General features: G+C 43.9%; 1 protein-coding gene across 2 annotated transcripts in view; it reads right to left on the bottom strand.

Annotated features, from left to right (window-relative positions):
- Nucleotides 1-15,240, bottom strand: part of VPS13C (vacuolar protein sorting 13 homolog C) — a 91,084-nt gene that overhangs the window by 41,616 nt on the left and 34,228 nt on the right. For both annotated transcript variants that reach the window (XM_055003086.1, XM_055003085.1), the window contains exons 24-42: nt 14,982-15,060; nt 14,036-14,178; nt 12,300-12,453; nt 11,979-12,055; nt 11,782-11,841; nt 11,002-11,164; nt 10,610-10,726; nt 9,900-10,003; nt 8,824-8,991; nt 7,999-8,303; nt 7,136-7,283; nt 6,405-6,513; nt 5,493-5,626; nt 4,730-4,886; nt 3,980-4,059; nt 3,451-3,510; nt 2,114-2,276; nt 833-949; nt 294-397 (exon numbers count right to left, since the gene is read on the bottom strand). In XM_055003086.1, coding sequence (XP_054859061.1) covers nt 294-397; nt 833-949; nt 2,114-2,276; nt 3,451-3,510; nt 3,980-4,059; nt 4,730-4,886; nt 5,493-5,626; nt 6,405-6,513; nt 7,136-7,283; nt 7,999-8,303; nt 8,824-8,991; nt 9,900-10,003; nt 10,610-10,726; nt 11,002-11,164; nt 11,782-11,841; nt 11,979-12,055; nt 12,300-12,453; nt 14,036-14,178; nt 14,982-15,060 — 2,442 coding nt within the window. The remainder of the gene's footprint in view (nt 1-293; nt 398-832; nt 950-2,113; nt 2,277-3,450; nt 3,511-3,979; nt 4,060-4,729; nt 4,887-5,492; nt 5,627-6,404; nt 6,514-7,135; nt 7,284-7,998; nt 8,304-8,823; nt 8,992-9,899; nt 10,004-10,609; nt 10,727-11,001; nt 11,165-11,781; nt 11,842-11,978; nt 12,056-12,299; nt 12,454-14,035; nt 14,179-14,981; nt 15,061-15,240) is intronic.

The following is a 15,240-nucleotide window of genomic DNA, read 5'->3' on the forward strand; positions in this document are numbered from 1 at the left end:
TCTCTACTTCAGTCATGGGACGGGGGAGGCTCACATTACTCTTGCACTGTTCTTAGCATCTCTCTCAGCCCCTTCCCACCTCACTCATCCCATTTCTCTCATGACTGTAAGTTTCCTGGCACCTCAATTCCCCCCACCCCCTTGCATCTTTTCTATCCCAGTGAAAAAGATCTAGCATAAACAGTGCCTCACTTCCAATATATGCTCCTTTTAGTTCTTCTTCTGAGTACTTCCTTAAACCACCAATAAAGTACTTACACCTCTGAGCTCAGAACCCCCATTCTCATATTCACCTTTTTATGAACTGTCTTTGGATCAACGTTTGTTACTATAAAGTCCCGAAGCCTGGCAAAAATGCTTGTCTCCTTTGTCTTTGAAGAAAGAGATGCCTCCAAGCCTGATTAACACATACACATGCACAAAGCGAAAAGGGCAGTAATTACATTTCAAGAAGGAAGTAGTTGGATAACGAACCAGTGGGATAGGATTGTTTTAAGCATGTTGCTCTAATGCAAAAAAAAATGCAACTTCACAGCTTGCAACCGCATTGCTGTATGGAACTCAGACAAAAACAACCAATGCAGGTGACTATGAACTGGTCTCTAATAACTTACGGGATTTTTAAAAAATACTGTTTCCCCAAATGAAGGCAGCTTACCCTTCATAACCCATAATTACACTTTTCTTGCCAGGTTGAGTGGAGCCTTCCTCCGCTCCCAGGAGGCCTGGTTCAACAGACAAGGCCCTCCTCAGGAGGAAGATTCCTTAGCTGAGTGGAGTGGTGGGATTCAACTTACTACTGATGCTGTTTCAAATGCCAGAAGGCTTTTACCTTGTATTCGCATATCAGCAATATCACTCTTCTGATCACAGATCAAAACATTGAAGGCATTCAGTTTGGCAGTGAGTTTCAAGTCGCACACACTGTCGTGGGCCACCACAGAAGGAGCTGTCAGAGAGTGAGGCAAGTCAGTCAGTATCGTGCATCAGGGTCATAACAACTCATCTTTGCAGTTTCAGATGGGAATGTTAGTTTTGCCGCCCAAGCTGTGAGTGGTGTGGGGCATTTATGTTGCGGTCCATGAGAGGTTGGGAAGCATCTGTTACTAATTCTCACCAGCTTGGCATTATTCATACGGAAAAATGATTAATTTTGAGGATGAAAGCAAGACAAAATCAAGACTAATAAAAATCCATGATGGAGGTTCCTCTGCAATGACATAACGTGGACGTTCCCAATCCCATGGTTGCTGCTGATAGGTAAAAGCTACCGCAGCAACAGGTGAGGTACTTGCAGGGGAGAAAAAGCAGGTAACGGATTGGTAACCTGCCACTTTTCATTCGCAGTTCCTCCCTACCGCCACCTGACATGCAAACAAGTCTCTGAAGGTCCAACTGAGTGAAAAAATGATACAGGGCAGCAGTAGGTAGTCACAGTGCTCAAGTAGCAGATGGGGCCAGTAGTTGATTGCCCGCCCCCCCCCCCCCACACACACACACACCAGCCGCTGCTTCTCTCTGTAAACTCACCGCACTTCTCTATCTGGATGATGACACAGCCTTTCCTGTGTTCCCCTTTCTCAGGTTTGTCACCTCACTGCCAATTTCACTTCTCCTTCTGTACTCCCTTCCCATACACGTTCAGCAACAGCAGCATCTTGGTCTAGTAGCACCTTAGAGGCCAACTAGATTTCCAGGGTATGATCTTTCGACAGTCAAAGCCCCTTCTTTGACTCTTGAAAGCACATACCCTGGAACTCTAGCTGGTCTCTAAGGTGCTACTAAGGTGCCAAATCTTGCTCTTCTACCACAGACCAAGATTTGCTACTAAGGTGCCAAATCTTGCTCTTCTACCACAGACCAATCTACCCACCCGAAACTAAATCAGCAAGGTACACGTCAGAGCCCTCACGGGCTCCTAGGCAAAGGTCTCCTCTGCCCCACCCCCACTGCATGAAAGCAAACGTAACTTGTCCAGACTTGCAAGCCCTCCACGTTTTGCCCCCGCAGCCGCCACCTCCCTCAACAGCAGCCCTGTTGGGTATGACACACAACATAGGCAGATTAGCGCTCTGTCTTATCAGACGACGCAACATTTCCCGCTCCGTGATACCTGGCTTTGCAATGGCAGTTCTGGGCTCCTCCGCTGGCAGTTTTGCTTCCGTTCCCTTCTCAGGGGCTGGAGGGCCACTGGACGCCACACTGTATGTGACAAAATTCATGACGGACAGCAAGGCTTCCGTGTGCAGCAGGAGGTCTAAAGAAGAAAAGGACACCTACGAGGAAAACAAACAAACATCAGAGAGGCATCCCAAACGGGAAGAACATTTTCAAACCTTTCACTATAAGAAACTGGCATTTATGTTCCATAAAATCCACTTAGTTTGCCTCCATCTTGAAAAAAAACCCCTGCTTCTTAGTAGCATATTTCTCCAGTTAACGCGATCTGCTCTAAATACTTGACACTTGGATGTAGAGGGGGGAACCTAAAGGTTTTTTGGTTTGGGTCAGAATTTCTTGATAAGGGTAAATCTGATAGACACCTACTCCACACCTAAGACTGCAGCAAGCCAGCACTGTGCAAGGAGGAAAGTACCAGACCAGGACTTGGGAGACCCGCGTGCTTTGGGCCCCAGCTCTGCCATGAAGCTGGCTTGACCCTGCGACAGTCATTCTTTTAGCCTCACAAAGCTGTGGGTAAAAAGGGAAACCATGAACATTGCCCCGAGTTCGTTGGAAGGAAGGCAGCATGCAATGAACAGACAGAAAACTGCAGGGAATAGGCATATTTTTAGACAGGTGTCCAATTACTGCCATGCTGATTGTTCGGTTTACACACAGAAATCTTGTCTATGATGGTTAGAATGAATGAAAATATTCATGAAGCATTGTGAAATCTGTGGAAATCACAGACACCATGCCCCTGTTTACGCCAAGACATCTTTAGACCTACCCAAGATACTATTGTCAATGCACCTTGAAATTGAGTAAAAAAATATCCTATGTTGCTCTCCCCCACCCCCACCCCCGCCTCTTTTTTATTTTGCATTATCCAGCCTGGTAATCTCAAAATTTGCACTGTTCTATGTCATTATGATTGGTCCCAGCAGAAGAAAGCAGCCTGAATAGCCCAGCTCAGCCCTGGTTAGAAGCTAAGCAGAGCTGGCCCTGGTTAGTACATTGAAAGCTATCAGAGAAGACGGGAGTTGCCATGCAGAGGAAGGCCGTGGCAAACCCCCTCTGCTCCTCTCTTGCACAGAACGCCCCTGGGATGGGGTTGCCAGGAACCAGCCGCAACTCAACGGCGCGTTGTTCTTCTAACAGAAGGCGTTACATAGATTCTGCTTGGGGGGGGGCGTGATTTTGGACCAGTACAGCTGCAAACGACTGCTGCTACAGAAGTGCCAGGTGTGAACCGCAGCCGAGTCTGCAATACATGTTTACACTTACATGGAGCGCTTGCTTTGTACTTCTGTACCGTGTTGCAAAGTGTGGTCCCTCTTCATCAGCCTGGGCAAAGAAATGATGTTTCAGGTGGCTTCGTGACACTATACCCATTCCAGTATCTCAGACAGAACTTTTGCTATTCCTACAGCAACCACTAGAGAGAGAGAGAGCATCAAACCATCCTTCCCCCAGGGTGCCGTATCGCAAATGGCTCCAGGGAATCTCAGATTAACGCCTGATCACTTGGTGACAAAGATGAAAGGCAAGTATTTTGCCTGCAACAGAGGTCTCACACGCACACGGAAAAACGTAAGTCACCCATCTGAACAGTCAAAGTTAGTTTCTTCCACTAGTCTTATTATCGGTAGAAGCTAATGTTCAATTAAATCAAACCATGCTTTATTTAGCATCAGTTATTTCATATTGATCCTGTGTAACTGAGTACAAAACCTTAGCCTTGTTACTATCAAAATTATCTCAAGACTGCTCTCTCCCCTCCCCCAGTGATTTTTAGCAACAGAAAACACTGAACCTTTATATATTCCATCTTTAGAAGATGCTCGTCAGCTTCAGCTGAAGAATTAATGATATTCAGTGGATCTCCTTTGGAGTCTGTGGAGAAAAGATGGAGTACATTTATACAGCTCCAGGTCACTTGTGCTGCTATATTAATCAGGGTATGCAGTTAAAACAGAATGGCTCAAAACGGCTTAACATGTTAGATGAGCTACTATTTTGTACTGTGCTTCTTACAACTGTTGTGGAAAGTAGAGGGGTGTGTGTGTGTGTGTGCACACTTCAGTTGTTTCTAGTTAACTCTATAAATCAATTAACTTTGCTCAGGAGTTGTTTAACCTTGGAAGGAAACATGTCCTTAAAGCACATGTAAAGTACACCTAATATCTAGGAAATAAGTTTAGAGGAGTACCTCGACACCTAAGGATTGCCATCTCACAGAGTACCAAGAGAAAAACTACACTGTGTGCCTATTTGTGTCTGCAAATATCCTTATGTTTTCCCCTAAACCCACAGAGTTAAAATACTTTAAAAAGTAGGTAAAAGCACAGTAGAAGATGAGAGGGGGAACTTGAAGAGCAGTTTCTAAAATGACACAAGTAGGAAAAATAGCCGTAAGAATTTTATGAGCAACAACTTCTGAAAAGTTACATACACTGAACATTTAAGAAAACCGAATCTGTCAGTGAATGCTGTCACATGAAGACATCATTTGTATCCTCACGGTGATACTGTATCACCAAGTGTTAAATTAAGCATGACTCGCCTGTAAATTCAAGGCACTTCATGGTGATTCTTTTTAGGTATGCTGCAGCAGATACGCTGTGTGTTTTAATTCTGCCTTCAGTTCCCAGGTGCAACACTGTTAAAGTATGTAAAGGGAAGCTCTTCTTCTCCACCTGCTTCATTAATTGTACTGCAACCTAAGAAAGTGTATACATACACACATACTTAGCATAATTCCTATGTTACATCAAAATGCATGCTAATATTTACTAAAACAAATCAGTTATGAATGATCATATTATTCTAGACTTCCATATCCGTATCTCTATATTTTTATTTTTCCAAGGCAAACTGGATTCCCCTGGTTTTAATTAATATGAAAGTCTTCCGAGGGGGAATAACCAAGAAAAGAATAAAGATAAGGCCATACAACTACATTTCTTAGGAGCAGGGCTTTTTTTCAGGGGAAACGTGGGGGAACGGAGTTCCAGCACCTCTTGAAAATACTTCACAATAGTGCTTGAAAATATTATCATTTCAAAGAATCCTGTATTTTTCTTTACTCATTTCCCTCTTGAGAGTTCCGCCACCTATTTTCCCAGAAAAAAAAACCCTGCTTAGGAGCATCCAAGAGAAAACTTGTGACTTGCTGTTCAGCTTGGTCAAAACAGAAGATATTCACTTAATAAACTTCACCCTCTTGGTGTCAAGAGCCAATCAGTCCAACCTGTGCCTGCCTACTCCTTCAGAAGTGTCATCCATCACCCCCAAGATTTAGGCTGAGAGTCAGTTTACAGTCATACCTCTTTGATTTCAAAGTTAAGCAACATGCTGGTAATATCTTCATGCCAGGCTTCTTTGGTTGTGCCCGATAATTTACTTCCTGATGGAATCTCTTTGTGAATTCCCAGCGATATCACCGTTTCTTTCAAACTGCCTGCCAAGTCCAAAGACAGGTTAGCTCCACTTGAAAAACAAGTGTTACTAATTTTTCATTACATGCACACTCCCTTTATTAGTATACTCATTTTGCAAAGTGTGCTAGTTAGCCTACGTTAGTCAAAATTATTGTGCTCACAAAAACATCCTCCTGCAAAATACATTTGGAAATACATGGTATATAAACAACATCTTTAAGGAGGATTTGGATTTAAGAGGAGGATGAAGGCATCAACGCCTCTCGCTATTTATTTGCATATTCTGATGGAGTTTTCTGAAGGGTGGCCATGGAAAGAGCCGTTTCCGCTCCTGGCTTTAATTACCACGGCATGGGCCCCAAGACCCCACTGCCTGCTCAAGTGGCCCTCAGTTCCCCTTGGCAATACCCGTGAGTGCTCCATAAAAAGAGATTCAAAAGCCTCAGACCCACACTGGCAAAAAAGGAGTGCAAGCCCACGGTCACAACAACGTTTCCCCATTTCGACCCCTGCCTTGCCTTGCCCTTCCCTTGCCCGAAGGCCCTTGGGGCAGGGGCCCGTCACCTCACAGTCTGTAGAGGGCTAAAATAATACTATTAGTAATGCATTACTAATGGTATCTTTTGCTTGAGGAAAGAGCCCAGCTGCTGATTTGGGGGACTGCTTTCTCCTAAAGGAGCGTGGTAATGCAATTTAAACTGATCCTAGCCTCTCAAGAGAAAGGAAGAGCCTAAGCCACCCAAAAGATGGACGGAACACACACACCACAGGTTGCAGACAGACAGGAGATTTTTTTACCTTCGCTCTGCGTCCTCGGTTTCACCTCGCTTATGTTTTTGTCTGCTTCAGCAAGGTTTTCTGTCAGTACTTTAAGCAGAACATTCAAATCTTCTTGATTTAGGATAATCTAAAAAATGTAGCATAGAAGTTGAGATGAGATGATCTTTTTCCAGGCTTTGAACAAAATGTGCTACTAGCGACGCAGCAGAGCAATTCCATACCAGCAACCAATCTGGCCTTGGGCAATCCCATGCAGAGTTGCTCCAGTCTCAGCCCACTGACTGGAGCAAGTCTGCATAGGGTTGCGCTGATAATCATCTGTGGCTTTCCTCTTTATTATGCACTTTACTGAAGAGGAGCATGCAGAGATACTTGATACTCCTGGAATGAGCTAAATGGAATGAGGATACTCCTGGAATGAGGATACTCCTGGCATGAGGATACTCCTGGAATGAGGATCCAGGAGCCCTGCATGCATGGGAATACTTGAGGGCTCTCTTTTCCTCTCTCTCTCTCTCTCCCGGTTCCCAAACAGTAGCCCTCAATGTAGCAACGGAAGCCATTGATTTAAAACTCAGTGGAGAGTAAGTTAAGAGCAGTTGGCCAAAGATGACAGAAGGATCCTGCAGGACAGATGGTGCCATCCGTAAAAGAAGTTCCACACGGCTCTTTGCACCACAGCCTTAGCATCCTACAAAGACATCTGCCGTAACAGAAACACGTGCACTTGAAATCAAAATTCAACATACATTCATCTTATCTAGATGTCCTTCGATTTCCATCACGGGTATTTTGTGATACCACGTTCCAGCCAAGTTGCGGTTCACGGAGAGATTCAGATTAATTGGATGCAGAATTTGGATGTCAGGCTGCGAAAAGCCTGGCTGCAAACAAGACCTGAGGGGGAAAGGGAACGAAGACCCTAAAAGGACTGGCAAACACAGCTCTCCATTTCTGACCTGCAAAAGAGCTTCTAAACTTTTATTTCATCATTATTTATTATGTAAATATTTTCCCTAGTACAATAAAGAAAACGCAAGCAAATACAACAAACAGAACCTACGTCTGATGGTGGTTGTGGATTTTCCGGGCTGTACCGCCGTGGTCTCTACCGGCGATACAGCCCGGAAAACCCACAACAACCACCATCGTTCTCCGGCCGTGAAAGCATTCGACGATATATAGAACCTACGTCTATCGATTTCATCAACAAGTAATTCTTATCCACGCATCGTTTAAGGTATGTTGTCTTCTGATCTTCTGAGGAGAACTCCCCACATGGCAAGAGCCTCCCACTCATCTTACCATGACAGAAAGAAAATCACAAGCCAGACAGTGTATCCATTTGTCAGAGCCAGCTATACGCTCAAATCCATATCCAGAAAGGGGAGACACAAAAGTTTCATTTCAGAGAGGAGGGAAATGACGCACGTTAGGAGGAGGCATTGCATAGACTATGATTAAATGCAGCACAGGCTAACTACATCCCCTTTGCGACAAGGGAGCGAGGCACATGCAGGGCGGAGACTCAGAGCCGAGAACTCACCCTGGAAGAAGAATCCCACCGCTGGCAAGCCGGCCAGTCTGGCAATGCTAAAATGCCCCGACTCACCTGGACATCTTCAGCTTCGTCAACTGCACGTCCATTTTATCCATGACTGGCGGCAGTGAGCAGCCCTCAGCTGATACCAAGCTGAATGTGTTCTGCACCCGGATCAACCCGAGGTCAATGACGACCACATTGTAAGATACTGATGACTGCGGGATGAGGACGACGGGAGCCTTCAGGTGGATATCCACGGAAAGGCGGAAGCTCCGCTGAGCCAAGTCTCTCACGCTCGTGGCGGCCTTCTCTGCTGCTTGAACTGTAGCAGTACTCAGGGCCTCCGTGGCCATCTGGAAGTTGTTCAGGAAGTTCTGCAACAAAATGGGAATGGGGCATGGCACGGTGGAGAGCAAAAAAAGCATCCTACATTTTGCATATTTTTGCCTGTGGCACTACGACCACCAGGTTCGTTCCACAGCATTCTTAGTGCTCCACAACCCATCAAAATCAGGGCTTTCACCACACTTTCAGTTCTTGCCTAACTCCTTCACAATACCAAGGTTATACCCAACTTTCCAATGAAGGAAAGCTGAGTTACATGCTAAAGCCTGGTTACTCATCTAGACATAATTTTTTCAAAAATTAGGTCTAACTCCGTAAGTGCAAGGTGTATTTTCCCCTTTCCTTCTACACCAAAAGCTAGGGAAACACTAGTCCACTCAGAAAATAGCAAAATTATTGCCCCAGCTCCTTATCTAACATTGCAGTTACTTTCCAAAACAGACTGAAAACAACTAACCCGACGGCTCCCTGCAATTTCTGCTGGTGACCCATTAAATGTGTACTTGGAATCCATAGAGATAATTCTATTTGACCCACAGTCAGACTTACCAGCAGCGCCATAAGGAATTTATGTAGATATACAATCTGAATACAGCCCACTTTGAGAGAGACTCTCCCATCCACCTTGGACATGTCTGTGTAAGCATCTCCCTCAGTAGCGTTTGGGTACAATGCCAAATTGAAACTGAAGACTTCATCACCAACTATGGAGACAGCCTGGAAGGATACAAAGAGTCAAGCATTTTGTTTTCATCTGTCTGCAGCTGCATAGCCCTTATTACTTTGCTGTAATGTTCACGCACATGTAGTGTTAAACAAGACAAAGAAATTAAAAAATGACTAAAGCAAATGTGTACTTCAGAGTATCTCAGAGTATCAGTGTTCTGAAATTAAAAATTGTCTCTGTGTGTGTGTGAGTGCATACACACACCCTTCACGGACTGAATGCTCTGTTTAGCCCACTTCAACAGCAAGATGTCCCTGCATTTGGACCACTCTATCAGTATTTGAGAAACAAGCAAGCAAATTTAACTAACAAAAACACTTAGCTATACAGAAGCCATCTCTAGCCAACTCGGATCACTGCTTTTCTCTCTTCATGACTGTTCAGTCCCCATTTCTTGGACTAAAGCCATTCCCCTCCCCAGAGGTTACGGAATTTTCATCACTAGGCACAAAGCCACCTCAAAAAGGATTGTGAGACCCCTCCTTGCTTTACCAGCCCCATGAAGGACAAGCAAAAATGGTTTCAGTGAGGAAGAGGAAGAGCTTGCTTAATTCACTCCTTGCTCCCAGACCAGCCAAATTTGCCATCACCACACACAGGCATTTTTGCAGGACCTCCTTCTCCTGCGCTGCTAACTTCAAAAACAGCCTTGACATCTCAAATCCAAGTTCTTGTACCTTCCCTGGGAGACAGCTCCTGCTGGGTAGATGTTGCTTCCTAGCCACCTGGGAAGGAGGAGGGGCACTGCTCTGCAATCTGTTCAGGGTAGCCTAAATCATTTTTCTAGCCATTATATGCCCATGATATAGTCTCATAAACATAACTTTTATTATATGAATATAACACTGTTATATGAGTTACATCCACACAATAAATTCAGACGCAGCGTGTTACACACCTTTTTGTGAATTGTCCTTGAATCAACATCTGTAACAATTATATCTTTCAGCCGTGCAAAGAGGGTGGTTTGGCTGGACTGAAGAAACAGAGACGAGTCAAGACCTGAAAAGGAAGAGATAGTAAATGCAGTTTCAACCTGTGCAGTGTGATGTAGTGGTTAGAGTGTTGGACTAGATCTGGTGAGAAATACACACAAATCCCTGCAAGCTATGGAACTTGCTGGGTAAGCCTGGATAAGTCACTCTCACACAGCCTACCCTACCCCACAAAACTGTGGCAAGGATAAACAACAGAGTTGGGAAGAATCAGGTATGCTGCCCTGAACTCCTTAGAAGCAAGGCAGGCTAAAGAAACGTAAAGTAAATACTAAGCACAATGATTCTGAACAACAGCAGGGTGTGTGTGTGTGTGTGTGTTCAAATGCTTAAGAACTGCAACACAGTCCTCAGAGCACTGACCAAATAGGGTGATTGTTTCAAGTTATCAAGGCACATGTTGAGGGTGGTCTGGGAAAATATTTAAGACCTGTGTGAATGGAATGCGTGCGGCTCTGGTCCTGGCGGCAGTTCATAAGGAACTAGAGATTAATCTCAAAAGAAAGTAAATCAAGGCCTTCAAGCATAATATGGGAAATATTTTAATAAACCCTCTCCAAGTCATTAGGTTCCTCTAACAAAGAACACACATGAAAACCAAGCTTCCTGTTACCTTGGATTTTTATTTCAGCAATATTGCTCTTCTCATTGCAGACGTTTACACAGAAGGCATCCAACTTGGCAAACAGCTTGAAGTCAAACACATCCTTGTCTTTGCCAGTTTTTGTCACTGTTTGGAAAAGATTTTTATAGTCAGCCTTCGAGACAATCTCTTCCCTATGTGGATCAATGGCGTATATAGAAAGGTAAGGTAAAGGTAAAGGTAGTCCCCTGTGCAAGCACCGAGTCATTGCTGACCCATAGGGGGATGTTGCAGCATGACGTTTTCTTGGCAGACTTTTTACAGGGGGGTTTGCCATTGCCTTCCCCAGTCATCTACACTTTACCCCCAGGAAACTGGGTACTGGGTATAGCAAGAGCTTGGCTGAAATGAATCCCTCGTACCTTTCTTCAAGCTCACATCTGTGTGCTGTCTTTCCTCCTGTGCTGGTAATGGTCCTGCATCAGCAGCTCCTGAGTCCCTTGAAGGAATAACAGCCGAGAGAAAATTGAGAGTAGAGAGAAGGGCTTGAGTGTGCAGCAGAAGATTTAACGAGGAGAAAGCCACCTGAGGAGGGGGGAGAAAAGAATCACATTATATTAGTAAAGGTAAGAAACATTTTAAGTCTTACAAATGTCTCAATAAAGAAAACAACTTACGGGGAAAAAATTGGAGCCTTGGATGTACAAAGGAATCTCTTAGTTGTTGTAGATTTTTCCTGTGGTCAAGACCACGGCCATACAACCTGGAAAATCTACAACAACTAACGTTCTCCAGCCGTGAAAGCCTTCGACAATATAAAAGAATCTCTTGTTTTCAGATTACTTCTTTAAGCCAGCCAACTGGAAACAGATTCGAAATACATGCCTGTATTTTCACAGCAGGGCTACAGAGACTAACCTTCCCCCACCCAGTACTGCTGTGACTGAGGCACCTGAAGAGGGGACAGGGCTCTTCTCTCCTTGCGTAAGGGTAATATTTTAAGCAATCCAGGGAACTAAGTGAAATCCTCCCTAAAGCACTTTTTTGTTCTCTTGCCCTCGTGAAATATGCTACGCTGAAGCCCAAGTGGACTCCGGCAGCGGTTAATATTCGAGAGACGGGCGTTTTCAGACAGGCTCCCACCAATGAACAGTTATGTGAAGGCAGATCCAGGCAAGAATTTATTTCAACGTTTTGCTTACCTGAACTGTTTGTTCAGTGTTGTCAAAGTCCGTGTGAAATCTTGGACCATTTTTATTAGCCTAGAGAAAATGTCAGGCGAGAGGGGGGTAAGGGACAGCCCACACGGGACACCATCTAAATTCTGCAGGAACACCAGCGCAGTGTTCTCTTTAAATCTCAGAACTGCCAATTGGTTTGTTTTTTTTAAAGTACTTACTTTGGTGTATTCTACTTTCAAGAGATCTAATCCAGGTTTATCCGAAGAGCTAATCAGATGAAGTTGCTGGTTTTTACCTGTAACAAATTAATATGGAACTGTATCTGAAAGCAATTTGCAAATATACACTTTCAATAAACAGCAAAAGTGTGTATTAATCCTTTCCTGCAGCTGCATGCTACGGACTTATTTAAAATATAGAAGTCTTTCCTATGCATGCCTCAAAGGAACACAAGTTGCAAGCACAACCATTATTTCTCATCAAACTTTCACTAGAGAAACTTTCTTTCTTTCTTGCCCTTAATTTGACCATTCAGCTACCTTGAATTTCATGATAATCCAGGCTGATTTTCCTCAAATAGGACACAGCTCTCAAGTCATAAGTTCTGACAGTTGCTTCTGTTCCTAGCTGCTTTACGTTGAACACAACTATGGTTTCCTCTCTCTGTAGTTGTTTGGTGAGTTCCAAAATCACCTAGATAGATAAAATATCTAAAATCAGAAAGTTTTCAAACTCTCTCTCTCACACACACATAGAGGTGTGCACCCAAAAAAGGGTAAATCTGATTTTTTAAAAACGAAATCTAATTTGGCAAAATCTAATTTTTAACTGATTCTCTAATTCAGTTCGGCTATTTCTGAAAAATTCAGCCATTGTTTTCTATGGGGAAAATCACTCTGCGGGCTATCCCAAATGGGCTAACAGGTCATTTTTCAACTAAAACTTCACCAAATTTGGAGGAAACCTACTCTTGACTGTCTTATAAAGACTCTCCAAGTTTCATGAAGATTGGATCCTGGGGACCAATTTATGGGCCCCCAAAGAAGGTGCCCCTGCCCACTCTTCACTATTCCCTATGGGGAAAATATTTGGGGCTATCCAGGAGGTTGGGGGTGGCATTTTTCAAGCCCCCAAACTGATTTCCCCCAAAAAACCAATGGCTGAATTTTACTGAATGTTTACTGTAAATTCGGTAAAAATTCAGAATAGCTGGGGTTTGATTCAGAATACCTGGATTTTACTAAATCAGCCAAAATTCAGAATTTTAATTCAAATTCCAAAGCAAACTGCACACCCCTACTTTCACATACACACACATGATCCTACTTCCTACAGTTGTAACTTGAAGTAAGTCTAAGAGTTTGCATCTCTTACACTCTATGCAGGGTACAGGGAGAAGAGAGAATCATGATTCAGGTAAGAGAGGACATGTTTGTATAGGAACAGTCCCAAGTTCAATCTGAAGTTTCTCCAGTTTAAAATGGACACCAGACTACAAGTAGTGGGATAGATACCACCAGGGCTTTTTTTCAGTTGGAACGTGGTGGAAAGGAGTTCCGGCACCTCTTGAAAATGGTCACATGGGCTGGTGGCCCCGCCCCCTGATCTCCAGACAGAGGGGAGTTGCGTTGAGACAGAGGGGAGTTGAGGCAATCTAAACTCGCCTCTGTCTGGAGATCTGGGGGTAAGGCCACCAACCATGTGACCATTTTCGCCGAGGGCGATTTAAACTTTAAAAAACTCCCCCCTTGTTCCAGCTGACCCCAAGTGACATCATTGTACGGTCCTGAGTTCCACCACCTCTTTTCCCAGAAAAAAGCTCTGGATACCACCACCGCCCCCACCCCATCCTGAGATCCTGGATTGCTTCTGCCAGTTACAGTAGACAGTACTCAGCTTGAGGGAGCAAGGACCTGATTTGGTATGAAGTAACTTCATAATCAAAGCAACAGGCACACATTCACCCTGTGTATATATGCCTGACGATAAACACTAAAGAAGTGTAATCCTTGTTCCTGTACTGACATATGTGCTCTTGCTCCCACATTGGGGGGGCGGGGGGGGCGGTTTGAGAAGTAGATTTGTATCTGCGGCGCATCTTGCTTGAAAGGGAAATTTTAAAGGAGGTCTCTACCGACAGGGAAGTCTGTACTAGGACTTCCTGCTGCCCTCACTATATGCAGCTTCATCCAGTCCAAGTAAGCTGAGGCTGTGTGTATTGGGATGCTCTTGCTCCAACTCCGTCTCTTGCGACAGAACACAGAACCACACTTGCCTCCCTAATTTCGAACTTCAGCTGAAGGTCTGTGAGCTCTTCTTGGACAGCCTCAGTTTCCGTCTTTAACTCTCTTCGTTTAACAGGACTCTTTCCCACTGATCTGGAACACTCGTCGGCATCAAAGTACTCTTCATCAGATTCTAAAGGGGAGAAAAGAAGCCTTAAAGAAAACCTCCCTGGCTGCAAAATGTACTGCCCCAGGAACATAAACTATTACATCCAAGCAATACATAATGAGCCTGGACATTTCTCTGTGTCAAGTAGCTTCCGCTCTACAGTTTCATACTTCTAAATAAGTCCAGTAAAAGGTTATTCCAAAAAAAAAGCATCACTGTCAAACAATACTGAAGACACCATGTTTTCAAAACACTTTATCATACGTGAACACTCATCTAGATCAGTTTCTCCTACTCTGATTGGCAGTGGTTCCACAAGGTCTCAGGCAGAGAAAGGTCTTTTCCATCACCAACTGCTTAAACTCTTAATTTGGGAGGTGCTGAGGACATGAACCTGAGACCTCCAGCATGCAGAGTGCACAAACATTAATTCGTTTGTTACCTTAAATGTGAGAATCTGCTGGTATATTGTCATAACAGTTGCCCACATCAGGCAACTGTGTAACAGTAAAATAAGACTAGGAGACTATTATTTGTTGACTATCGCTTTACCATGATAGCTCCTGAAACTTCACTTTCTATAGAGACATTCTATTATAGTTACTTTTGACTGTCAGAAAAAGGCAATTCATATCAACAGTCACTTATCAACAGTCACTGTGTTACTTAGTTTGACATTCTTCACCACTGATTTGGCCACCTTTCTGTAAACAGTAAACAGCTTCATTGCCATAAAGACTAGTCACAATCACCTCAGATCATCACATTTATATCCTGGCTTTTTAAATATCTGCTCAAGGCGATCACTGCTCCAGTGACAAACAAACCTGATTCTATTCCTTCTAACAACAGCGATGTGCCAAGAAATCCATTTCTTTTATCAGTAATAACAGGAATGGCAGGTGCCTACAGAAAGGTGCAAAATAAAGGGCAGTGAGCAATGGTGTGAGCTATATTACTTGCTCATCTTTTCATACATCTGCACATTTTTCTACAATGCCTTCAGCTGCCACGCCTACAGCAGGACAAAGGCAGCACCACATGAATCTCTCAACCATTCTGAATGAAAATATTAGGGACTTTTTA

This window comes from Eublepharis macularius, chromosome 18 (genome assembly GCF_028583425.1).
Source record: "Eublepharis macularius isolate TG4126 chromosome 18, MPM_Emac_v1.0, whole genome shotgun sequence".
NCBI classification, from domain to species: domain Eukaryota; kingdom Metazoa; phylum Chordata; class Lepidosauria; order Squamata; family Eublepharidae; genus Eublepharis; species Eublepharis macularius.